This window comes from Plutella xylostella, chromosome 31, assembly GCF_932276165.1.
Source record: "Plutella xylostella chromosome 31, ilPluXylo3.1, whole genome shotgun sequence".
NCBI lineage: Eukaryota > Metazoa > Arthropoda > Insecta > Lepidoptera > Plutellidae > Plutella > Plutella xylostella.
Window position 1 is genome coordinate 2,614,064 of NC_064011.1, and position 27,498 is coordinate 2,641,561.

General features: G+C 39.6%; 1 protein-coding gene across 1 annotated transcript in view; it reads right to left on the bottom strand.

The window, feature by feature from the left end:
- Positions 1–27,498, bottom strand: part of LOC105385572 (irregular chiasm C-roughest protein) — a 285,368-nt gene that overhangs the window by 158,565 nt on the left and 99,305 nt on the right. Inside the window, exon 4 of the mRNA XM_048632241.1 lies at positions 8,619–8,699. Coding sequence (XP_048488198.1) covers positions 8,619–8,699 — 81 coding nt within the window. The remainder of the gene's footprint in view (positions 1–8,618; positions 8,700–27,498) is intronic.

A 27,498-nucleotide genomic window follows, 5' to 3' on the forward strand; every position in this document is an offset into this window, starting at 1 on the left:
TGCCAAAGTAACGTCTTGACTCTTAATCACTGAGCTATTATTTTGTTTTTTTTTTCGGTTAGAAGATTTTTGACTTATTCGTTGGTACAATGGTTGTCATTAGGTTGAAATTAAAACAGTTTCAGTTTTTAGCTTTTTTTTATGTCACACATATAATCTAATTCTAAGCATTGCATTGCACCATAGAAGGTTTAAGCATTTTACGTTTAATTATTTAAAATTACTTACTTGGAAACTTTCGCATTTTTACCTTTTTTTTTATACGTCATCTCCCTATAAAACTCGTTACAGAATCAGATGTGTCAAAAGTCAACAATTAATACCTGTTTATGCTCTTACCGACTATGGAGAAATTGGCACTAAGCATTGTACATTGTAAGCATTTTACGTTTAATTCAAAATTACTTGAATACTTTCGCATTTTTACCGATTAACATCCCAGACTAAGTGCCAATTTCTCCATAGTCGATTATCTAACTGACAAGGTATGGTTCATCAATTATACGTCATATCCATATAAAACTCTTGACAGAAGTGTAAAAGTCAACCACTATTACCTGGTTATGCTCTAACCGACTATGATGAAACTGGCGTTTGTAATGTAAAAGGTTTTTTTCCTAACAAAGAGTTCTGAACGCGCTGTCATGTCTATAAAGCCGTTACTCCGATGTTTGTCCGAACAATGGAAATAATGCATACTAGGGAAAAGAAGCAGAAATTATGTTACTTTCATGTTTAAAATGGTTCCGTAGCAATTTTATTGGATATATGGTGGATAGTTATTCAATTCGGAGTTGATACCTATGTGTAATTTGTATTTGGTAACGGAGAAAAAACATTATAAGCCAACCCTGCCTCTGAATAAATAAAGCACCTAGATGATGGGAAGAAATGCGTCGGTGTATTTCTTGATCTTCAAAAAGCATTTGACACTGTATCAATACCTATTCTGCTCAAACGCTTAGAAATCCTAGGTATAAGGGGCTCAGTACTTGACTGGTTTGAGAGTTATCTCAGTCATCGTAGACAGTTTGTTCAATTGGGAGGGTTTTCCAGTGATGAAGCGATCTGTACCTACGGTGTACCTCAAGGTAGCACGTTAGGACCAACTCTCTTTTTAACATATATTAACCAGCTAGCTGAACTAGATATTCCCGATGCGGAAATGACAATGTTCGCAGATGATACAGTGCTGTTATTTAATGACGTTTCCTGGGAAAAGCTCCAACTAACAACTGAAAATGGATTGCGCAGGGTCACAGCGTGGTTGGAAGACAGTCTCCTTTCGTTAAATACTGCTAAGACTAAGTACCTATGCTTTAGCAAAACGAATGCATCTAAGCCAACCAACGACTTCAGCATAACAATACACTCGTACCCCTGTAACGCTTCTAACTCTCATAATCCCGATGAGTGCCACTGTTCTGTGCTTGACCGTGTCAATGTAGTCAGATATCTAGGCGTATTGATAGATGATAGACTTCAATGGGTCCCTCACATAAAATCAGTGGCTAAAAGATTGCGTAAACTCATTTTCGTCTTTAAAACTCTACGATTTGTTGCCTCAAAAACACTTCTTCTTGAGACATATAAGGCATTAGGACAGTCTATTATAACTTACTGTATCTGTTCTTGGGGGGGGGCGTGCAAGACCCATATATTGGAAGTGGAAAGAGCTCAGAGAGCAGTCCTGAAGGTCTTATTATACCTTCCATACAGGTATCCCACCACCAAGGTGTACTAAGACAGCAAAGTACTCAGCGTGCGCAAACTATTTATCTATCAAGCCTTAAGGAGATACCATCGAGTCAGCGTACCGACACTACCTCTAAACAATAAAAGAATTGACAAATGCCCAGTGCCTAACTTCAAGAGTGTCTTCGCAAGGCGACATTACAACTATACTGCTCCTCATATATACAATAAACTAAATTTAAAATACAAAACAAAAAAAATAAATAACTATCTAATTAAAAACAAAATAATTGATTGGTTGAACACTTTTGACTACGACAGTACCGAACGACTTCTTCAACAAATAAAATAAATAAAGGCATTTCTACCCTCAAATTTAGTTAAATATTATTTAACTACGAATGTAACTAAATACTTGTTTTTAAAAAGTGCGTATTATATACTTAAGTACCTATAATCTGCACGAAGCGTAAGTATGCTTTATACCTACCACTACCATATTAGCTAACATTACCAGTGCTCGTATTGAATCATTTGTAACTTTACTCAGTACACATTATCTACATTAACTTTAATTAATATACATACTTAGATATTTTACTTATAAAATTACTAACCCACTTAAACTCTGCCAAAACACATTAATTTTGTATGTCAATAATTGTAATACTTAACTAGAATTGTTCACTGTTTGGAAGGAACTGGTTCCTGACACACAGGTCACCCTAGTTTAGGAACCAGGGCTACCCCACTTTGTATGTTTTTACTTATTACAATAAAGATATGTTTATGTTTATGTTATGTTTATGAATAAGGAAAAGCCTAAGAACCTGTTTTAAAAGATCTGGATAATGGCCACCTGTGGGATAAAAGGCATGCTTTCATTGTCTAAAACAGAGATAATAATAATAATTACAGACGGTGACAGCATAAATTTTACCCAACAGGTTACATTACTATTGTGAAACAGGCCCTAAAAAGAAGAAGACCTTATCATGTAGTTGTAAAATGTTGCAGCGTTAATAAGCTTTGCACTTCCAAAAGCACAACAAAACAATTTGCACCCAGCAACAAACTTTGGTTGCTTTAAATTCTAGAAGTACCCCCTTTGCACTAGACTCTTTCCGTTTCCGCTCAACTTCTTGCGCGTTCATAGACAACGAAGTTTTACTTTTTAGCGCGCTCAGAAAACACAAACTCTGCCGAGTCTATGGCATAGAAAGTCGCGTTTTAAATCCGAACGCTTCGGTAGTGTTGCCAGCTTAGCCTTATTGAGGCTAGAGCTAGCCCTTTTTACTGTAGATGAAATCGTTGTTTAATTTGCGCCATGCTAAAACTTTCAAGTGTTGTGTCCTAAAGATTTTGATTTATATCGTTAATTATTCGATTGCAATTCAAACTAAAAATCACCTACATCGAAATTAAAATCAATAAATAATGTATTATTTCACAGCGAGTCTTCTCTTGGTAGTTGTTGCTTCACGTAACCATTTTTTTTTTCTTGGACCAATCTAGAAACCCCAGGGCGGTTCAAGGCGACCTGGTCGACCAGCTCATACCTGGAAGCGGTCCATATTCAGCGAGGCCCAAGAGAAAGGGAAGTTGTGGCCAGAGCTCAACTTGCTGGCCACCGACAGAGAAGGATGGAAGCGCCTGGTTTCAGCCCCAGACTCCTTGAAGGAGTAGCGGGATTGAAGAAGAAGAAGGCGAATCTAGCCCTTTAAAGTTCTTCAACTGCCCGCTTTACTAAAACTAAAGTGGCAACACTGAGTCGTGTTTTACAACAGAACGCTTCGGCAGTAATTTGCATCTCAATCGTAGAGTGGAACGGAACGTCGATGACGTCACAGGGTGACAGGGCAGAAATAATGAGCAAGGCGAAACAAAATGGCGGCCGCGTAAGGCGTTCCCGCGCTAACAGGTCAATTTACGACGAACATCGCAATTTGCATTTTAATAAATTGGCGCAGCGATATCGCCATATTTGTCGAGCCTGGATACACACGATCGGATTCTGCGAGCGGAGAAAAAAACCATAATGAAGTCTATGATAATCTGCGGCGGGAACTTCTGTTTGCGAAAGAAAAAGTAAAAAAGCAAGTGGGTAAGATGATCCATGTGTGGCGTGGCTATGAATTTGTAATGAGTGTGTGGCGTCTACAAATTATTGGAGATTTTTTGTGGCGACAACTTTTTTGTGGTCTTCTGTGAATTTTGATTAAGTATACGTGCGTTCTCAAAGTTACTAGACTACCTAAATAATTAAATTTTGCAACTTGTATTTAAAATAAGCATGCAAAAATATCTCACTGACCGCATGTAAGTCACTTTATATAGTTTAGTTACATATTTAATGTATCAAGTATGTATTAGGTAAATACTTAGGTACTTACATGATATTAAATACCTATGTTATGTTTTGGTGCATAATAAGGTGCCTACATGTTAATAAGGGATAGGATCCGTTTCCATAGACAAAGATTTCTTCTTCGTCTTTGTATTTTTATGAATAAAAAATATCTCCCAACCCGCCATAAGCCAGGTTGGCTTAAACATTATCTCAACTACAGCCACTTAATCTTAAGAACCTTTTTATATTTGATCTGTTACGCAAATAATTTTCACTCCATTTCACCTTTTCAAAGCACCCTGTATCAAAACACAAAAGTGTTACTCGACCAAACTAGAAATACACTTCATCATTCAAAATATTTTTTTTCAGCTGTGGTAGTGTAACGTATGTAAGTTGGCGTAATTTCATTGGAGATGCCACGGTTTCAAATCATTCACATCATCATCATCATCATCAGCCTATAGCAGTTCACTGCTGGACGTCGTACTTGATGCGTTCATGCGCATAAAGATTAACTAAATATATTGTTATAGTTAATTATTTTGGTCATATGCAAATTCATAATCAAAAACACGAGAGACACAATTTCGTCTGGTCGAGTAGCACAGCGCACCAAACTTTCCATAATGCCTCGCTAATATTAAATTAAATTAGCTTTTTAGCAGATGGCTATCCAAACGCCTTTTGTCCGTGTATTTGTGATATTTAAGAAAATACTATTTAACTCCAGAATCCCATCGTTTCTACGTGGCTTATTCACAAAGGACATTCGCGGAATTTTAGCTTCGTACCTACTTTATTGTTGGGCGTATAGCGATGTGCCGGTTTCGTAATTTTAAATTTTGGAATAGTATTTATTGCCTACTTTGAAAATATGATCTTATTCTTAGGCCCTGTTCCACAATGTCTGGTTAGTGGCTACCTGTGAGATAAAGTACATGCTGTCACTTTCTGTTATTATTTTTTTGACAGTGACAGCATGTATTTTATCTCACAGGTAGCCACTAACCAGACATTGTGAAACAAGGCCTTAGTTTCAATTTCTCCATAGTCGGTTATCTAACCGACAGGGATTGATTTATAAATTAAACGTCATCTCCATATAAAATTCATGACAGATGTGTCAAAAGTCAACCACTACTCCCTGGTTATGCTCTAACCGACTTTGGAGATATCGTGTCGTATACATGAAACACTGCATTATATTTCTGTCATATTCGACAGTTATTTGGTAGGCAATATGTACTTTTCTCATGTTTTAGGGCAACTTGCACAAACATATTAAATCGATTTAAGCGATAAATTTGTATGGATTGACGTTTCTTAAATCGAGAATTGACACTAAGGGCCACTTGCAGAAACATATAAAATCTAGATTTAGTGTAAAATCTTGATTTAGTGTCAAATTTTATATGGACTGTCGTTTCTTAAATCGACATTTGACACTAAATCTAGATTTAATATGTTTCTGCAAGTGGCCCTAAATCTAGATTTAATGGGCCTTACCACAAAAACTAAGACAATATTTAACAGGTGTTTAGCGCTGTCAAACGCCTACAAAATCTGGCAAATTTCATTTTAAACACTAGTTAAACAGTGTTAAAGTATTTTGTGGTATCACAGTATATGTTTGTACAAGTGGCCCTTAATCCAATTTTCATTAAGCACATTATCTAAACCATATTTAGCTTGCGTTTAGGACAAAAAACACACAAAAACTAAAGTCTAGCAGAAACATTTTCAAATAGACAGCGTGGTACGTCTCAAAATTGGATTTCGTTCGAACGGCAAACGAACTAAAAGAAAAACCAGCTTATTCCCAGAACCCGTAAAGCAGATTATCCGAAATTTTTAACGAGCTCAAACATATATGTATGTGAAGGTGGAATTTTAGCTATTTCTTGCCCGTTCGCTTCCATTTAAGCTAAGCTGCCAAGCTATATAAACTATTTAGGGCAATTCCAATGTAGAGTCTATTCTATTCTATGTGGTGGTATAAGTACCTGCACCTGGCTCTCTCGAGTGGAACCTTTGTGCATATCCCCAAGGCCTAAACTGCCTTCCTAAGCTTGGACCATTTCCCACCACGCTGGTCCACTGCGGGTTGGTATGTTCACATACCTAGATGTGCTAAATCTAGGTATGCCGGTTTCCACACGATGTTTTCCTTCACCGTAAGAGCGATGCTATACATTGTACTTAAATTCAAAGAATCCATTGGTACAATGTCAGCGCAAGGATTCGAACCCGCACCTCTGGCGTGAGAAGCGGGCGCTTACCCGACTGAGCTACCACCGCTCCACTGAGCTACCACCGCTTCCAATGTAGAGTAATTTTTTACCTCCTGGCGGTAAAAAATAACAACACAATTTTCTCATCAACATGTTTGTTGTGAAATAAAAAAAAACACTTTAATCGAAGAAATCACTTTAGGCGATAAGATACATATGTGTTAGATTAAGTTTTGTAATGTTGTCCATATTTTTGTGTACAAATAAAGAATATCTTATCTTATGTTAACACTCACGAGCAATGAAAAAGTTCCAGATTCAAATTCAAATTCAAATGGTTTAATCGACGTAAAATTTTACAATTATTTGTCCAGTGCACCAATAGCACCTAATTATCTATATGGAAAAGGCTAGCTTCATGACGCTGTCTGCAATACTGAAGTACTGTTTAACAGCGCATCTGAATAATATATTATCAACTATTACCAGCCGATAAACAGCTCAGTTGTTTGGCTGATATTGTAAATATTAGTTTTTAAGCATTATTTTGGTTAAATAAATAAATACAGTACAATACAACACCTAAATATTCTGTTCAAATTTTTGGGTTTATTTGGTGTCGACACGACATTTCTTAAGGCTCGTTTACACAGTGCGAGCTGCTGCCTGGCCAGTAGACAGCTACTCGGTTTTTGTACTCGTACGCCAGTAGCTCGGCTCGCCTTTGCTGTCTACACGACACCCAGTCCCAGGCTGAGTCGAGTCGCGGCGTAGTACACAAAAAACACGGGTTCCACTCACAACTGTCCAGCTGGCTCTGGCGAGCTACTGCCGAACGCGTCCAAACGATGCGAGCGACGGCCGCTGTCATGGGCGAGTTGCTGCCGGGCGAGCAGGCGAGTAAAAACAAAAAATGTTGAAGTAACTCGGATGCGAGCTACTGACCAACTCGTACGAACGAGTTACTCGTAAGTTACGTCCAAACAGTGCGAGTTACTGCAGTGCAGCTACTCGGAAGGCTGACTCGTACGCTAGCTCGCACTGTATAAACTAGAAATTATAACTATTACTCTTTTTCATTGCTCGTGAGTGTATATTCAGTGGCATTCATTCTTCCGAACGTTCGTTTTAGCAAAATAACATATTCGACATTGACTTTGACGTCGTCTCTCATTACAATAGAATTAACCTCAAATGAAACATTTTATGTTTTATTCAAGCCCAGATTTTTGTTGTTTATTTTAACCGAAAGAAAAGTTACAGATATGTTTAATTCATAATTGGTTTTTGGAAGGAAACCGCCGTCTTGGGTTTTAATTTAAACGTTATTTTACCAGATGTGGGCGAAATGAAAAGGACATTTAGAGATATTATAGATATGTCGCAGACACCTGGTTGAATCTCCTTTTTGGTTGAATCACTAGCGTGTTCATTGGGTGGCGCTACTCAATTGTATGGCTAAAGGACAACACGTCATGTCGTTGAATGTAAAGCTCTGATCTCACAAATTAAGTAAACAATAACAATAAACGTACCTTGATATTGTTGTTCATAATTGTCCAGTTTCGCCACGATTTTTTCTTTGAAACTATCCGCCGGCGGCGTAATAATACTATAATAGGTAAATCCATGTTGTCACATTATTTTAACACAAATAACGCACTTTAAAGCTAACTTATTTGCAAAAAATAACAATACAGGTGCTTTTTGTGTCAGCTGTTACCTTTTAGACGCCATATCTGGTGGAGCATTTGTTTTATTCACCACCTGACTGATTTTAAGTCCGCCAACTAGTTGGACGTTTTGTGACGCTTGTACAATCAACGTTCGGCCTAGTCATACAATTGAGTAGCGCCATCCAATGAACGCGCTAGTGATTCAACCAAAAAGGAGATTTAACCAGATGCCTGCGACAGATACACTCGCTAGCAATGACAAAATTCCACCTTTCAAAATGCCAACACTTTCAGCACAAGTGTCGGGTTCACTAGGCCAGTATGGGTGACTAGGCCTAAAAACCTTCCATCATTGTAAGGAGACCCGTGCCTTAGCAGTAAGGACCTGATAGGTCGTGATGATGATGATGATGAATGTTGTAGACGGCGTCATTAAGCTGGCTTTTCAGTTTAGGAGTATTTTGGTCCTATAATCACTGGAACCTTTCCATTTCTCGTGAGTGTAATATATTTATATTACAACGCTTATACACTTCTCTTCTTCTTCACATTAATTGCAAAAAGAGGAACCGAGTGGAAGTTTTCAAGTATAAAAACTTGCTAATATTTTTCAAACGGCTGAACCGATTTGCATGAAACACACTCAGAGTGGCAAATGCTTACCTCTTGGTCCGGAGCTGACTTGGCACTGATACTTGGCATCATCGTCCAGAGTCACATCTCTGATGTCCAACGAGTAATCGCCTGAAACAAAAGAAAAAATTGTAAGTAAACTTTTTTTTAACGAACAGGCAAACGCAGCGTGGGACGCCCTCCTGCCCGCTAGACTGACGACCTTGGCGGGTAGCCGGTGGTTGGGTGAGGAAGGCCGAGGACTGAGTGTTGTGGCGCTCCTTGGAAGAGGCCTATGTCCAGCAGTGGATGATTTTATTGGCTGATGATGATGATGACGAAACTTTTTTTATAATGCTCACGACTACTGACCCTCTAGTACGGGCTTGCTATTTATGAAAATGAAAAAAAGTTTACGTTTTTTCCTGTCATCTGCATACAGTACCTGTCAAAAGTTTCATGATAGTTTCCATTAGAGGCGACACTTAGTATGTGAGAAAACGTAAACTTTTATAGTTTTCGACATACTATCAAACCTGTACTAGACCTGCTGTAATACTCTCAGAGGTGACTTGCAAGCGACCCGCTTTTGACTTTTAATGGGGTTACCATTCAAAGTCCCTATTTATTTATTTATTTTTATTTATTTATTCTTCATTGCACAATATACAAAAGTAATTATGTACAATTAGGTGGACTTAATGCTAAAAGCATGCTCACCTATGCTTTTTATCACGATACGAATTAAATTATTTTCACCATAAATTACTGAATGGCTATAAACCTAGCTGGTTAGCAGTCAAACTAACCATTTTCATAATACATCAGTCGGCGATTGCACAAGAATAATTTATGAGCTCAGTCGATTGTAGACAATCGCTGAAATCTTAATGATAGGCAGTCAATGTTTTAGTGTGACCTACCACAATCTGAAATACAGGGTGTTCACTTCTAATACAGAGTCGAACAAAGCTAACTTTGCAATAGTAACTAGTGTGATGGCAAAGTAAAAAAACTGAAGATGTATATGAACTTTCTGACACTGCTGTCTTACGTCTTCCGTGTTCGTTATCGACGTAAATAAACGTCACTATAAATACGCAATTTCTGTCCTCATTTTTTTTTCACAAGAAACAAGTCGCTTACTTTATTTATTTATTTATTTTGGCTTACTATACCACTCTTTATACTCCATAGATGAAACATATAAAGTGGAAAATTCCGAAATGTAATTTGAATTTCAAAATTCTATGTAAAAGTATTGCAAAATTCAGTTCTAATCCGAAAAGTAACATAAAACTGTTCCCAGTTTCAGAAACTCCATCACCGTGTAAAACTAATGTTAAGTAACTTTATAACTTACTTTTCAGTCTTTTCACACACTAGCAAATAAATGCGACCTCAATATTATTTCAGGCCACTCGCCTGAAAAACGGGCGTAAAGTAGAATACAATAAAAACTCCTTTGTTGTAGGGAAGAATAGAGGCGCTTAAGTGAATCAGTCTTTCAAAGCTTGTCGGTAATGTACGGTCTTTAAAAAAAACCATCTAAGTATAACTTTTTATAAGTTGGTACAATTAGCAAAGTAAATTACTTTACTAAATAAGAAGAGTGGTGGTGGCGTAATGGCTAAGGCCTCGTGCTCTCAATCTTGGGTTCAAATCCTGGACTGTACCAATGAATTGTGAATTGTGTTTTCAATTTAGGAGTTTAAGTACAATAATACCACGTGCTCAGTAATACCAGGTGATGGTATTAACTAACTTACAAACTAGATTCTTAAAACTATTATTGGATAAAAATACACGAAAACAATGTAACGGACAGTACGATCACCTATATAGAAAATTTAAAATAATACCAGCAGATAAAAAAGCTAACTTAGAGATAATTAAAGAAGAATATTGGTCGGACAAATATAAAATAAAATTCACCTGTAAGCGTAGTGCAAGACGTGCGGGACGGCTCTCGGTACCCCGCGTCAACAATGTGTATGGGTCTAGAACCAAAAATTATCTTGTGCCTAAATTATTTAACCAATTACCAACAGATGTCTCAAATGTTAAACCTTTCAATAACAATAAGAAAAAAAAAGTACTTAAACATTTTTTTGTTCAGTCGTTATAATTTATTACTTTTCTGAATACCGTGTTATTTTTAGAGTACCTATGTGATTGTATATCATGGCATATGCATACTTACCTGTGTTAAACTACATCTTAGTTAAAACCTACATAACATAATTTAACTGTTAAAATTACCTATAACATTGAAACTTGATATGAGCGTTTGCCCACATAAGCTACATTCTAGCTTGGGGCTCATAAGCATGTATGTACCTTAGTCGTAAGCTTCACATGAATAAAATATTTTTGAATTGAATTGAAATTGAATGGAAAACATCGTGAGGAAACCTGCACATCTAGATTCTAGATGTGTATCCTAAGTGCATTGTACTTGTCCCAAAACGGAGATATGGTTCGCAACCTATCACGTGAGTACAAATGTGCTGCGAAAAGTGGGTGGCTCGATTGTGAGCCACCTCTGACTACCCCTTCGGGGATTACAGTCGTGAGTGCATATGTATATATGCCAATAAGTAATTTTCCGTTGAACTCCTCCTTAATCTAGACTCTAAAAACCAAACAAATTAGCAGTTAAATGTCAAACACATTTTGTTTTGTTTTGCGTAGCGTAGGCGAGTGTTATAAAAGTTATAATTAATTAATTTAGAATTCGTGATTCGACGCCCACATTTAAATTAAATTTAAATCAGGTTTTATTATTTATCTTAGTTTACCCACATAAATATATTTTTGGCTAATAAGCTTAAAATAACCATGAATACCTTTAACATTTAATTTTGTATTCGTAGTTTTCTCGAAATGTTTAGGTTTTTAATATTAAATTTAATTGTGTATACTTTTTAATTAAGATTACGACATTAACATGTAAGGACCAGGTACTGTAATCACAAAAATACCTAACTCGAAAAGAGTAAGATGTTCGATAAATGAGAATGGCCAAATCTGACCCGCTTTGCAGCCACGAACCACACCTATTTTTATTCAAATGACGAAATGAGGGAAAAATATTTAAAAAATCTAAACCACGTTTAAAAAAACTTAGTATAGGGAAACATTTAGTCACTACAAGGACTTGATCTTTCAGCACCTATATCTTCGTTCTTCCATGCCTCATAATAATAAAATTTACACCAGAATATACTGTAGTCATGGGCTACACATCAGTATATTATGTTTCATCAATGGCTGCTCTGGCAGGTCATGGAGCCTTAGAGAAATGGCCATTCTCCTTTAAAAATTTAAATAATCAAATAATTATGTCGATTCTGAGGGCAGAAATTCTAATTTTAACGCTGTCAAACTAAAAAATTTGCTAGCATAAAATGACATTTACGAAAACAATCATAGAGTCGAATTTTAAACAAAGAAATTAAGGTTTTGACAGCTCTAAATTTAGAATTTCTACCTTCAGAATCGACATCATTGTTGCCTAAATTTAAACTGGCGGAGCCGGAATCAACTACAATAATGTATAAAATTTCAATCAATATTTCAATACAATATCTTTACTAAGATACCAAACTTTTGTGTGACTTCAATAACCGTAGATTGAGAGTAGGTCTCCCGGGGCGACATAAGAAAGTTTGACCTTTTACTTTCTGAACTCTAAGCCCGAGAGCCCTCATTTGGGGTTTAATACATATACCTACTGCCTACCTTATGACACCGTATGGTGTATTGATTAGTGCCCCTGACTCCTATACTGAAGGTCCCGGGTTCGATCCCCGGCTCGGGCAGATATTTGATACTGGTTTAAACTTATGGGTCTATTATTTAAGATTTTTTACGACTATTTTTTTTTATTCCTTCTTAATCATAAAGAAGGAATTCATTTATAACATCTCAATCACCAAGACTTCCTAGGTAGGTACACAGAGTACATACCATGTCGAACAGTCCCGAGTACAAGACCTAGACGTCTGTGCGGAATCTAGTGCTAATCCAATCTAAGCTAGGGCTTGCTCCGTCCAGCACGGAGCGAGTCTAAGCAACTTGCAATCTGTCGACTAGTTTCTGTTAGTAAATAAACGTGAATTTGTTTTGTGTGGAGTTACACTCTCTAGGGTTAGGTTTTACATGTTACTATAGTATATATCGCACCTTTAGTGCAATAATGACGTAACTTAAAAAACCGACTTTATGGGGAAACTAAAATGGGTGAGTGATTTTTCACTTTTTTGCATCTGGTGTCTAACTTTTATAATTCATGTTTATGGAATTTGGCTGATAGACAGCCATTTTGTTGAGCAGTGAGTTTTAAGTCGGTCCAGCTCAAAAAGTCAAAATCCCAAAATTTTGAGTTAGGTGCGATATATACTATAGGGTACTCAGACTCACACTCCTATACCTCGATTCAGTTAAGATGATTCTTGTGACGTTATGGAGACGTTTGAGTTTTGCTGTTTTAGAGATATCCAGAATCCAGATTGTATGAGTCGTATTCAATAAAAAGCAATTCACACAGATTTCGCAATATTATTTGTGCGTCATTCGGAAAATAATAATTGTGAACTCTCACAGGAATTATCCTAGCTGGAACGAGATAAGTCAGTAATTTTCGGACGGCACCGTTGCTAAGGCGGTAGTGAAGCTGCTTCCGAAGCTGAGGGCCGCGGGTTCGAATCCCGCCCAGGGCAAACATTTGTGAGATGAGCATGTGTGTGTTGCCTTGTGTCTGCTTGTCGTTTATATTATTAAATATGTATCTATCTATGTATTTGTGTAGATATATCAGCTGTCCTACAGCCATAACACAGGTTCTACCTAGCTTGGGGTCGGATGGCCGTGTGTGAGATGTCCCCACATATGTATTTATTTCGAAAACAAATATTTCAAAAAGTAGTAGGTATGTATCGTGATAGAAAAAATGAAATAGGTACTCAAAACGTGTCCATAACGTCACAGGATTCGTCTAAACTGAAACGAGGTATATAAGATAGCTACATGACCTTGAGCCTTATGGCATCCTAATCCTAACAAATATTATAAATGCGAAAGTAACTGTGTCTGTTTGTTACTCTTTCACGCCAAAACTACTGAACGGATTTGAATGAAATTTGGTATAGGTACATAAATGTTCTAGATATATAACAAGCTTCCAATCGACTTAAAACAAATTGACAATGTCACAAGGTTTGAAAACGGTTTGCGTGCCTTCTTGTTGGAAAAGTGCTTCTACACATTAGATGAATATATCAATATGCATGATTGATTTTGACATTTTAATTGTATTAACTTCATAATTATTATAATTTTTTTTTTTATTTATTATTAATTTACTCTAATTTATAACTACAATTTATTTATTCAATACTATTAAGTGTAAATATGTACTGCATGCAACAATTTATATTTTAATTTTTCTTGATTTAGTTTTTAGTTGTAAGTATTTTTAAGTGACATTCAGATACAATTTATTATTGTGAATTGAATAAATGATTGATTGACCTGAGAAAGAACATAGGCTACTTTTTATCCCGGTATTCCTCCGGGAAAACTTTTTAAGGCGAAGCGAAGAAGCTCATGGGAAAAGCTAGTTATTCATATGACTGAAGTAAATTTTCTCGTTATTTCCTTTTTGTATATTTTAAATTCCTGACACAATACATATTAGTGTGCGTAAAACCAGCAAGTTACCATGATTTGCTAATCTGTTCACAATAACACCCCTAAACCTTTTCAGCAGCCAAAAAGAATACAAGAAACAGACACAAGATACGCTTCAAAGCCTAACGACCTACGCGCATCTCGACTCTCTTACATCGTTAGGTCGTTATCGTTGGTTTTACTATAACTGCCTACACCTTACGGAAACGGAAGTAACGGATCCGGCATGCAGCCAGGAGGTACGTGCCGAGACTGAAAAACTGCATCTACGGAACAGATGCTGAAAAATCACTGAGACCAACGTGGAATATTAAAGAATTCCGTCAAGAGAGGTTGGAGAATATTGTTTCGGATTCCGCCGATTGAAAAACAAATGAAAATGAAGCATGGGTTGTACGTTTCAGAGTTAATGGTTTTGTTTTGAATGTGTGATCCTGAAACACAGTGTTTAATTACCCGACTACGGCGAAGCGAAAAGGAGGGTTATCATTTTTTTGTTTATAACCTCCTAACTATTTTTAAACTCTCTCTTCCATCCAAAGGTAGTCTGGTAGAGATTGATGTAAGCTATAAGGCCTCCTTTTTGTACTGTTTTTATTTTTTGTACTGTGCATATTTTCTATGTTTTTTAGTGTAAATAAAGAGTATTGTATTGTATTGGACAGGTAAATGTAGAATTTTTTGTGTGTTTCATCAAAATTTGACCGGTGATTCTTTGGCAGCCATCCCCTGAAATTAAACTTTCATTACGCAGAAATAATCTTGTAAACTTTCAATTTTGAGATTCCCAGAGATAACCTAAACACCGTACCCTAAAAGACTCAAAAGAAAGAGCCACCATTACCGCTAAAACGAAACCGTTTCTAAATTCGAATTATTTCGGTTGAAAAGCGGCCGGTATTTCATTTCAATATCTCTGAATGATCTTAAATGGTTCCAATTTCAAAGTTGTGAGCTATCAGATCTTGCCGGACAGTTTGAAATGAGAAGGCATTTTAACGGTTTAAAAGCCGTTGTGGCGAGTCCAACGTTTCTCACAATGGGTTACTCGGATTACGGTTTCCGATTTCGGTTTTCAAGATTTATTTGTTTCTTTGAGATGCTTGCTTTAATTAACGTTGTTGTTTTTGCGCGTTTTTTTGAAAATACATAGTAAGGTATTGGTAAAGATAGATGTAATATAGATAGATTCCATTTTAATTGCACACAAAACTGGTTATGTTTTTTTTGGTATTTAAGGTTTGTATTATAGAAAATAAATTTATTACACACACACACACACACAGAAACAATTAGGTATATTGCAATAAATGTGTTTCACTTTATTTCAATGGGGAGTTTTCTGATGATGTTATCGTATCGTTTTAGGTAGATAGGTAAAGGGACTAGATAGGTATATAATATTTATTATATACTCCAGCCAGAAGTATAGCATGTTTCTTGAGCTGTTTAGTATCACCAACTCGCAAAAAATAATAAAAAAGTAAGAATTTACATCAAGTTATGCATTTTCCACTTGTTAACAAGAAAATAAGTTAGTTATGTACCTATCTAACTTATGAATAAACACATAGGTACAAAATTGGCGGCCTTATCCGGTAAAGCGTTTTTTTTTTATTACAACCTTCGGCTGCAAGGATATTTAGCTTTTTAATTTCTCTCGTTATTTGTTTTTTATAACCAAGTTTGTTTTTTAATTTTTCCGGTAGTCGTCGGAAACCGGTAACCGTTAAGCGCGGTCCGGCGACGCCTGATGACTATTTGGACAGATGAAAAAGATTGCGATCAAAAGCCCCTGTCTCCCCGCAATACCAGATAAAACTGTCAGGGGACTTAATTTATAGCAAACACCGAAGGGACAATTCCGCTAATCGTTTTACCCCGGGTAAATGGGTAACATTTGAAAGGGTAAATGTGGGTAAATGGGGAATGAGTCAGAGCATTATGAGGGGTTCAGTGTCTGTCGTTGATCTAGGTGGATTGATATTGGGGATCGGGATTCGATTATAGATTAATTAGGTAGGTATCTTGATTTCTAGAGAGTCGGATGGCTGAATAGAATGCGGAAGTCGAGTATTGATTGACATTGGTAAGTGACTTTCCAAGTAACTTATGCGTACAGTTCCATTTTATTAAGTTGACCAGGACCACTGTTCAAAGGCTATTTTTAGACGTTACCTACTGGGAATGTGAGGTGATGCGATGATGAATGTGTCCTGATTCATGACTGAGTGGAAGTGGTAAAAGCTGATCAATAAGGGTTGATGATGATTCGCTATTCGTTTATACTTACCTATTGCAACATTGACACAGTGTTCTATTGAAAACTTTTATATTTTATTGCGATTTACAAAAGTTTTTCCGAATACTTTGCGGATTACAATACCACCCTGACACCCTGTTCATTACCCAACGGCACAAAACAGCCAGAAATCTATTAGCGGAACCGCCCCCGCCATTCAGACGCGTCCCAAGCGTACTGTAAATAAAACTGATTTACTGGGCAACTTGCTACAAACTGGGGAGGTTTTGTAGGAAATGCCAGCTCCTGGTCAGAGCAGGCTTGCTCTGACAGCTCTCGGTACATATTTTGGTTAGGTTATGGTTGTGTAGTCGCTAAGGAACTCTGTAAGGTTGGGGAGAAAAAAGTACAATGTTACGCCAATTTTCCTACTTGAGTTAAGGCACCTATAAGCATGAACTTCGGTCCTGCCCATGGAAAATATTTTAAGAAGTAGGTACTCAAAATAAAGTCAGTCAATCTATATTCAGCCGTCCTGCAGGGCTAGCACGGGGCGCAAGACGCGCACTTCAAGATATGAAAAAACTGTTTATCTTGGATTTGAAGTTCATGAGTCAGAAACAAGTTATTTTATAGGGAAGTATCAAGAAGAACAACAAAAATATCAACAATAGTTTTCTGTATAGGCTTCCCTACTGCCATACTCTATAAGGAATTACAAGTAAACAACCCATGGTCATATTTCTTAGTGAAAATTCTCAGTGAGTAATAGATGCCTCCGTTGGGAATCGAACTAGCTACCCTCGCCGCGGGCGTCGAGTCTGCGCGGACACATTCACTGAAAACACACAACCTATATACAGGGGGTTTAAAACATTTTTCAAGTTAAGTATAGGATGTTACAGAATAAGAATATAAAGCACAATTAAAATTAATGTGACTCTCTACAAGACTTTTCCCATTCTTCCTCTGCTACGGTCCAGGTCACATTTTAAAACTTGGATAATTTTGATTCTTTGTAATTTTTGGTACCTGTCGGGTCTAAAGTTGATTGGTCGAGACGGATGCGGAGTGATTACGAAATGACCTCAGAGTGGTTAACTTAAGGCCCGGTTTCCACCAAAGCGGAGAGGAGAGGAGATGTTGGTTTCGAATAAACAAACGTCGCAGTTGCGTCGCTTGAGAGTCGCGTAGTGGGAGAAGGGCTAATTACACTCACGAGCAAAGAAACAGTTCCACTTACAAAATGCAGACACGAAATAGCCAAATTTTTTTAAAACATTTAATCGGATATTTGAACAAAATGCTTACGTTTTTAATTGCTAATATTCTGATGCCCCATTACATGTACTTAAACATTGCAGAAGGCGTCATTTAGTTAGATTTTTCCGCATTTTGTTTATTTTCTGAATGGAACTTTTTCATTGCCCGGGAGTGTATTTCCCGGTTTTATTTCATTTGTTTCTTGTCAAGCTGGTGTAGCCCTCAGCCCCGCACATGCCACGTGACTCGTGCTGGTTGTTTACCAACACGAGACGATAATTGATTCGGTTTCGGAGACCGCGCGGCGCCACCGACGTATTCTGGATTGCTGTTGCGATTTGTTTAATTATAGTTATTTATCATCACGACCCATCACGTCCCCACTGCTGGGGCACGGGTCTCCTTCCAAGGAAGGGTTTAGGCCTAGTCCACCACGCTGGCCTAGTGCGGGTTGGTGGACATTTTTTCATATTTATTTATAATACTATACTTTTATTGGTTAGCTATGAAAATGCCATTAAACCAGATAGGTTTGTCATTAGTAATGAGAACGATTCCTAGTAGGAGTCAATGTAGGTATAATTCTATATATCGCGGGCTTCATGGCAAAGGGGCGCGTAAGCGCAAAAAATCGATTTTGCGTTTTTCATGCCAATCGATTCCTATACTAGTAATACACGTTCTGTAATTTTTTTGAAATTTTCAGTAAACTAGATTTTGAGATATTCATAAATAACATAAAGGCGTATACGATGTATCAATAATTTTGTGTCGTGTCAAAAAGGCGTATAGACGGCGTATAAACATCAGTAGGACGCATTTCAATAATTTCGCCATGTCAGAGAGGCGTATAGACGGCGTATAAGAATCAGTGGGGCGCATTCAAATAATTATCGCCATGTCATATAGACGTATGTGCATTTTTTTATCAAAATAAAATGACAATATGCTTTCACTGTTGATATTGATGCCTAGTCCTTGCCACAAAGTCCACAATCAGCGCTGGGCAATCTTTCTCAATTACGCAGAAATGTTCGCGTGTTGAAACATGTCCCGAAAGGTGCGAGAAGTTTGGCGGCGAGTAAATTATCTCAATTAATTGAGAGATGTGTGCAGTCGAATGATACCGGTGATTGGTACGCCCTGCTTAGTTTCTCTTATACCTGCTTGAGAGTCCCATGCCCTGGCGATAAAAGTCGATCCCTGACCTCAAAAGTAAAGGCCAATATTTTGGCTAGCGATTTGGGCGACTCGCTTTCACAAAATGTGGCACCGTCGAATGTAGTGGTTGGCCGCCGCGCACTTTACAGAGCTGTGGAAACCAAGGTCCATGATGGGGATCTAAGCGGCGCGGTAAGAATCCTCTTGTCTGACTGCTCCATTGCGGAGAACAACGAGGAGACATTAGAGGCTTTACGCCTCAAGCACCCGGCGCCTGGACGTCCTTTGAATTTCCCGCCTGAGCCTGCCTCGTCTGATGAATACCTGGTTGTGGAGGTGGGTGATGTTGCGCGTGCTATTGGCTCATTTAATAATGGCTCTGCGGCGGGGCTAGACGGTATTCGGCCCGAACTGCTGAAGGAGTTGACGTCGTCAGGCGCTGGAGACAACGGTGCCACTCTGCTGCAATCTATTTGCAATCTGTCAAATTTCCTGCTCAGAGGTTTGGTCAACAGGGAAGTTTGCCCGTTTTTATATGGCGCTTCCCTGTGTGCTTTAAAAAAGAAGGACGGCGGCATCCGACCCATCGCGGTGGGCAGTGTACTCCGGCGTTTAGTCGCCAAGCTGGGGTGTGCCGCAGTGAGAGACGTTATGTCCCAGCGTTTGCAGCCTCATCAGTTGGGTTTTGGCGTACCCTTGGGCTGTGAGGCTGCTATACACGCGACGCGGTCTTTCGCGTTTTCCCGCGATGGTTCGGATGACGTGATCATCAAGGTCGACCTCAGGAACGCCTTTAACACGGTTGAGAGGGACATAATTTTGGCGCGGGTTAGAGATCATACCCCAGCGCTGTACCCTTTTCTCCATCAGTGCTATTCGAAACCAAGTAATTTATTCTATGGTGATAGCCTGGTGGAGTCAAGGGTGGGTGTTCAACAGGGCGATCCTTTAGGCCCTTTGATCTTTAGCCTGGCCACCCAAGATGTGGTGGCTCACTTGCGCTCTCCTCTCAACGTGTGGTATCTAGATGATGGTACCTTGGGGGGCAGCCCAGAGGTAGTTTTGGCTGACATTGACTGATGCAGAGGTGGATGAAACTCCATACAGAGGTTGGCCCTATCTGATAAAGGTATTATTATTAAAGTAGTACAAATTTAATTATTCCAATATTATTATTATATTCGCCATGTATACTAACACTAGCTCTTAAGAATAAATTGTACATACTAACAACTATGGATCTTGTTAATCTGAAATAAATAAATTGAATTGAATTGAATTGAGACCCTGAAACAGGGTCTCAGTAACTTGGGACTGTGCTTGAACACACAGAAATGCGAGCTGTTTCCATGTTCGGGGCAGCTGCCTAGCGATACCCGCATGTGAGTGGAAGCCGCGGTCCCGGGGGTGAATTTGTTAGTCAAATCGGACTTCACTCTTCTGGGTGCTCCCATCTTTGCTGAGGGTGTTCCTGGGGTCATCATTTCCAAACTCAGGAATTTGACAGACACTAAGCCCCACCTCAAGCAGCTCTCTGCGCATGTGGCTCTAACCATTTTGCGCAGCTGTTTGTCCATCCCAAGGCTGACATATACTCTTCGTACTGCGCCGGTCTGGCTGTGCGGAGAGGAGTCCTTGAGGTATGATAACATGCTCAGAGAGTTGCTTGAGAGTGTTCTCAACGTGGGGATGTCAGACCTCCAGTGGTCTCAGGCGGCACTACCCATCAGGCATGGGGGTTTGGGCATTCGTCGCCTTCAGGACATCGAGCTGCCGGCTTTTCTGGCCTCGGCGAGCGGGGTGTTGGAGTTAGTCACTCGTATCTTACAAGTCAATGGTGATGACTTTAGCATTCCGTTCGCTGAAGAGGCCTTGAGTCTCTGGCGTGCTCGTTGTCCTGCCTGTGATGATCCCGACTTTCCCGAGCGACAGCGCGCTTGGGATGAGGAGATCTGCCGAGTATCCCTCGATGGCCTCCTAGGGCATAGCTCGGGGGCTGAGCGTGCGCGTCTGCTGGCTGTATCCCGCCCTGAGTCCGGGCTGTGGCTTCACGCTTTGCCATCGCCGCACTTAGGGACTTTGTTAGATGACAATTCCTTGCGTGTGGCGGTGGCACTTCGTCTGGGCTGTGACGTATGTCAGCCGCATCGCTGTGTTTGTGGTGCAAACGTTGACGTGCAGGGGCGCCATGGGCTTCATTGTGTCCGAAGTGCAGGCAGAATCTCACGGCATCACGCAATAAATGATATCGTTCGGAGGGCTCTCATTTCTGCTGACATTCCGGTGGTTCTTGAGCCGCCGGGGTTGAGTCGCAGTGGTGGGAGGCGTCCGGACGGTCTCACCTTGATACCGTGGGAGAAAGGTCGGTGCCTGCTCTGGGACGCCACATGCGTCTGCACATTTGCCCCGTCCCACGTGGGGTCCACTGCTGGCACGGTGGGTGCGGCTGCCGAGACGGCTGCACGACAGAAGTGCGTCAAATACGGCCAGTTGATTGCGGGTGGCTATATTTTTGTGCCTCTTGCCATTGAGACCACTGGGGTTTGGGGGGAACAGGGGAGGCAGTTCGTCAGGGAGATTGGGCGACGCTTGAGGAGCCGCGGTTTTGACTACCGCTCTGGGGCGTACCTGGCACAGAGGATCTCCCTTGCCGTGCAGCGCGGCAACGCAGCTAGCGTTATGGGGACTTTTGGGTCGGGTGCGTCCTGGGGTGGTTTATTTAGCTAAGTAAGTTGTGTTTTGTTTGTTTGTTTGTTTTTTTTTTTGTATTTTATTTTTGACGAAGCTAGGGTGGATTTTATGTTTAATGAATTTTGTATTTTATTTAATAAATGATTTTTAAATAGACGCATTTTTCCTGAAATAAAAATGACATATTATGTATCTAGCCTATCTGAAACCTAGTTAAACATTGTGGGAGATATGGCGTTTCGACTTTCTCCGTGTTCGGCATCATAAGGGTCACAGTGACAGTTAAATAAAGTCCATTTTTCTCTCCACCTTTAATTTGCAAGGTGCGGGTGCCTATATAAATAGAGTGAGTCGCCCGCGCGCCTCAGTTGTAATATCACCATGCAGAAATGACTAGGTTTCAGATAGGCTAGATACATAATATGTCATTTTTATTTCAGGAAAAATGCGTCTATTATGTAGTCTGAGCCTATCTGAAACCTAGTTAAACATTGTGAGATGTGTTTATTATCGCATGGTGGAGAGAAAACCAACTGTGACCCATAAGCTACTGATGAGTATATCAGCAGATAAATATTTGAATCTATAAATTTATAATGCATAGATTTCTAGGTAATAGATATACTAAAAAGAAAGGTATAAGTATACATAAGACTTAAGTACTTCCTTATTATTCCTGACTTGTCAGAAAGTTATGGAAGGTATGTACCTATACATATAGGTAGGTATTTATACATATGGATACACACAGTGCCTCTTCGAAAGCAATACTTATAAGTAATTATTGATCAAAATCTTGTTATTGTCAAGGCAATATTTTTAACATACACTAGCCGAATGGATGGAACCAGTGAAATACTTTGCAACAATATTTAAAAGCTGTAAAATGTAGAATATCGATCCAGGCCGCTGGGCCTCAGGTCAGCACATGCTGACTAGGGTATGTAATTCTGGACTGACCTCAGAAATGCAGCAGCCGACCCTGGAGCCTCGAGGACCTGCTCAGTCAGCCCTGTACGACGACACGGCCTGCAACACCTGGCGCGGCATCTAGTCCTTGGAACGAGGAGTGGTGCTTGAAGGGAAGATAATTTTACTAAATATCTCAGCCTCATCAGCTACTGGAAAAGATTAGATGAAGGCTGTGACACTGGCGGATAACTAAGTATTCAGTTTTTCAAAACATGATGCAGGTCACTATATTCATATTCTAGATTGACAAGTAACACACAGTCTAATTTTGTATTCTAACTAACTCGGTGGTTAACGAGTTCCTGTGCAGTCCTACTAGGAAGGAAAGTTATTTTATAAGCCTTTGCACCGATTTTGTGGGCTACTATCATTCTGTATCATCATGTGTGAATATTATGAGCTCTGGCAGCATTCCTTGGTAGATGACATCAATTAATAAAGATTGATTAACACAACAATAACATTTATAATAGTTGATAAATGAAACCCGGCTAACATGTTTTAACTGGGTAAGTAAATGATCAGTCATGCCACCAGGATAAGTAAAATGTTCAGTACTTCATATGAAAAACATTAACAAGGTCATCTTTAGGTATGTTCGTCAACACTAAGGGCAGGTCTCGGCCAAAACCTTAAGGCTTCGCCTTGTTGCAACTTCAAAGGTACGTAGGTAGGTACCTACTTACATTGTTGTAGGTTCGATTCTGAAACCATTAAGTCAACCTAAATAAAACAAAATAAAATAGCTCGATTAAATAAAGATGGTACGTAAAGATGTTAGTTGTACCTGATCAGACCTGATGCAACGACAGCCAACATAGACTCTCTAATCTGTGGAAGCAACAATCATGGTGGCGGGAACATGGACAGTTGGACGAGCCACCTCGAGCCTGACTTATCAATCAGACTATTAATTGACAGTTCGCCAACAGCAGATAGCTTGCGGCTATCTATAGGTAAACTTAGGTAGTTAGCTATACCCAAGAAAAAGTCCTTGGACATCGATATGACAGTAGAACGGCGAATAACTGTGACATTCTTTAAAACAAAAAGGCTTGTTGTTGTTGTTGTCCAGCTAAGGAAGGTTACCTACTTCAGCGACCTGGTATTGCATTTTGAAAGAACTGCGAAGAGTTAATATTATGACTAATAATTATTACTTATTTAGAAAGTTTTCAGCAAACTCTAAAAAATCAAGCAGCTACCACGTCACCGCTGCCCGGTTATAACTCTGTACTAGTTTAGTAGAGATATATATATATATATATATATATATATATATCTCTACTAAACTAGTACATATATATATATATATATATCTATATATATATATATATATATATATATATATATATACCAGTTCTAGCCTTCAGCTAGAGGCCAGAGAGCTCCTAAATGAGATGCGAGTACGAGCATGACACAAGTAATTTTTTACTTGGTAACTAGTGACGTAACTAACTGAAAGATCCATAAAACAGTTGAGGATTACTCAAAATGGAATTGTGAAAACGGCACGTCTGCATCTTAACCAGTCAGTCTAAGTAGTTTCAGCAGATACAGTGTTGAAAAATAGTTATGAAACGTTTGCGCCAGAATCGAATTAAAAATACATCTTCATTAGAGAAGCCGTTTAGGCATGAATAGGTACTTTCACCTTTTGGATTGTGCTCCAAATGATGACCTTCGAAATTCATAGAAATTTAATGACGACTGCCATTGTTTATTATCTAGCCCCGTACATTGAGTAGGGCTGCGGCTACACGTGATGTGATACACAGTAGGTATATGCATGTTCCCAGAATAGTGGAAGTTATAATTTTACCAAAAGGTAGTCGTCTCGTGCAAGAGCACCGTTACTTGATTTATTCGATACACAACTAGTAGACAGCTGCTACGTAGGAGGTTCACGCATTTTTCAACAAAGAGCTCGGATACACACTCAGAATCCACTGGGACATAAGGAAGACAGCTAATATGGTGCCACTCAGAAACCACGAGGACACACCGATCATGATCACCCGACAGTAGGATCATAATAAATTCGGTAACTTGTGAAGCGGTATGGTATAGCAACAGCGACTTTCACGAAATCAGGAATTAGCTCAGTGCTTTTAGGTTGAACACTCGCCGGTGGGATTCACTTTGCTCACAGCCGAGAAAAGAAAAGACTCAAAGCTGGAATCTGCCGATGTGTCATGACCCTTAAGATAGTGTCTGGGGGGTCACTTTATATGACGAAAAACGAACTTTCAGTGCACTGCAGCGCGAGCTATCTGTTTGTATGTATTAAACGTGCCGATTGCACGACAGCTCTCGTTCGTTCGTTTCTCATCAGTATAGAGTAACGCTCCTGTACTTACCGTGCGTCACCATTCCCATGAGCAGTCCAATGATCTTTAGGCAGTTTAGAACAAAAGCTGCATTAGACAGTTTCTTCAGTAGAGACATCGAAATAAAAAATTGATTGCACAACTATCCCCAGGAGCAGTCTACAGGTCACTTTGGGCAGTTCAGAAGAAAGCTGCTTTAATAGAATACCCTACCTCAGCGGAGGCATCAAATTGAAGTGCTATAACACTTTTAGAAGCGGTGCACGTTACCCGATTTGTCGTCATCCATGCCGATGCGGCTACGGCGACTGCAGGTGGTTACTCAGGCTTCGTTGGTGTGCCCTTGTATGGCTAACATGACCAACCTTGGCAGTAAACGTTCGTCTGCATATGCCAAAATCACTGATGAATAGCGCACGTTACTCGATACCTTCTAAATAAGTCACTCATAATGATGGCTGATGATGATGATGACCGTGCTAGCAATAGTGCAGGCGGTTCCGCTGAGCATAAAATCTCTTCCCAGACAAGGGGCGTTTGGATCTGGCAACCAGAACAGGAGTGCCAGGTGTGCGCAGCGATGCAGGTGGGACAACACAGCCGCCAGGGCAGGAGTGCATGGCTGGGTCTATGCAACGATGCAGGTAGCACAAACCGGTGGCCAGGGCCAAGACCGGGTGTACGCTGCGATGCAGGTGGCACAAAACGGTGGCCAGGGCCAGGACCGGGTGTACAGCCGCCAGGGCAGGAGTGCATGGCTGGGTCTATGCAGCGATGCAGGTACCACAAACCGGTGGCCAGGGCCAGGACCGGGAGTACGCTGCGATGTAGGTGGCACGAACCGGTGGCCAGGGCAGGAGCGCAGGGCCGGGTGCACACTGCGATGCAGGTGCCACGAGACGGCGGCCAGCGCGGGAGCACAGGGCCGGGTGCAGGTTACACGAACTTCAATTTCACCGAATCGGCCTGCCTACCCTCAGCGGGTAGGTACCGGCGGATCACATTACTCGCCGCACATGCCACAATGTCCCAACATACTGAAACTCGGAGCCACGTGCTTCCTGTAAAAAATCCTATGACGGTCCTGGAAAGCTCCTGTTTGTAAAGCCCTACATAAGCTATAATCAAGTGCATTATTGTAATAGCAAAGTTTTTATCAACTGTTTTCTAAAAATATTAGAAATTGAGGGTAGAAAAATATATTTTTTCCTGTATAAAATTAACATATGCTTTACTTAAAGCGGTCATTAATGTAAGTATCTAGCTCAAGCGCCACTAGTAGGACCGGAATATGTGATCAATCATCACCACGACTATTGAATCGGACCCTACTGCGTGGGATAAAAACCCCAAGCGCCGGAGCATTATGACCAGTGGCTGAGCTTTTAAAAGCAGTAAATAATAGCATTTTACTCACGGCTTATCAACTCAAACCTTCGTTGCGAAATCCTCAGCAATGGCTGCGTGCGCAGCAGCCGGCAGGCCCCGCGCCGCCTGGTCCGCATCACGCTACAGCTCCCGGCAGCGAGGACTCCGCAAATTCAATATTATATTTTTCCCCGTCGGAGCGAAGCCGACGAGAACCGTGGCTACATTAAGCCATTTTGCCGAAGTGTTCACTTCAAAAATCAAAAACCAACTGAGGCGCGCGGGCGACTCACTCTATTTATATAGGCACCCGCGCCTTGCAAATTAAAGGTGGAGAGAAAAATTGACTTTATTTAACTGTCACTGTGACCCTTATGATGCCGAACACGGAGAAAGTCGAAACGCCATATCTCACAATGTTTAACTAGGTTTCAGATAGGCTCAGACTACATAATAGTTACTTAAATAGATTGTTATTTTTTTATAGGCGTATCATCTCTCTTAAATTGAGAACATCCGTTAAATTACGCCATGGCAAAGGGGCGTATGAAATTCGAAAAAAATAGAAGCAGTTACATTTTTGGTTATATTTTGCTATCAGTATATTAAATGATTTAAGTGTAAAACAAATAAAATATATATAATATTATTGAATAACAAATAAAAAAGTTTGTTTATACGCCCATTATTCCTATACATAATATGATAAAAAAAGGATAGCAATACAATAATTTCCGTCAAGGCAGATAGACGTATACGCCATAAAGTGTACTTAAAGCATAGATATTATAAAAATTTAGTTTTAATTAAAACAAAAAATAATTAACTAAGGTATATGCAAAATTATAGCAAGCTAGATTACTTATTTAAAAAGTTATGATGTTTTTTTGCTCTCCTGAAAAGTAGGGTCGATGCGCATACGCCCCTTTGCCATGAAGCCCGCGATATTATTCTCTTTCTTTCTCTTCCAATATTCTGGCGAGCTGTGGGGTAACCACCACGGAACATTAAAAATCCTTAAGCAGCGTCGCTTGTTTGCCAAATCTAATGTAACTTGTTTGGTACTGACAAAAATGTTTGACAGGCGAGCGACGCTGCTCATGGATTTTTAATTGCTAAATTTGTTTATTGGTACATGTGACCATGTGAACCCACCAATCCGCAGTGGACAGGCAGTTACCTTGACTATATGTACAAAGGTTCCATCCGA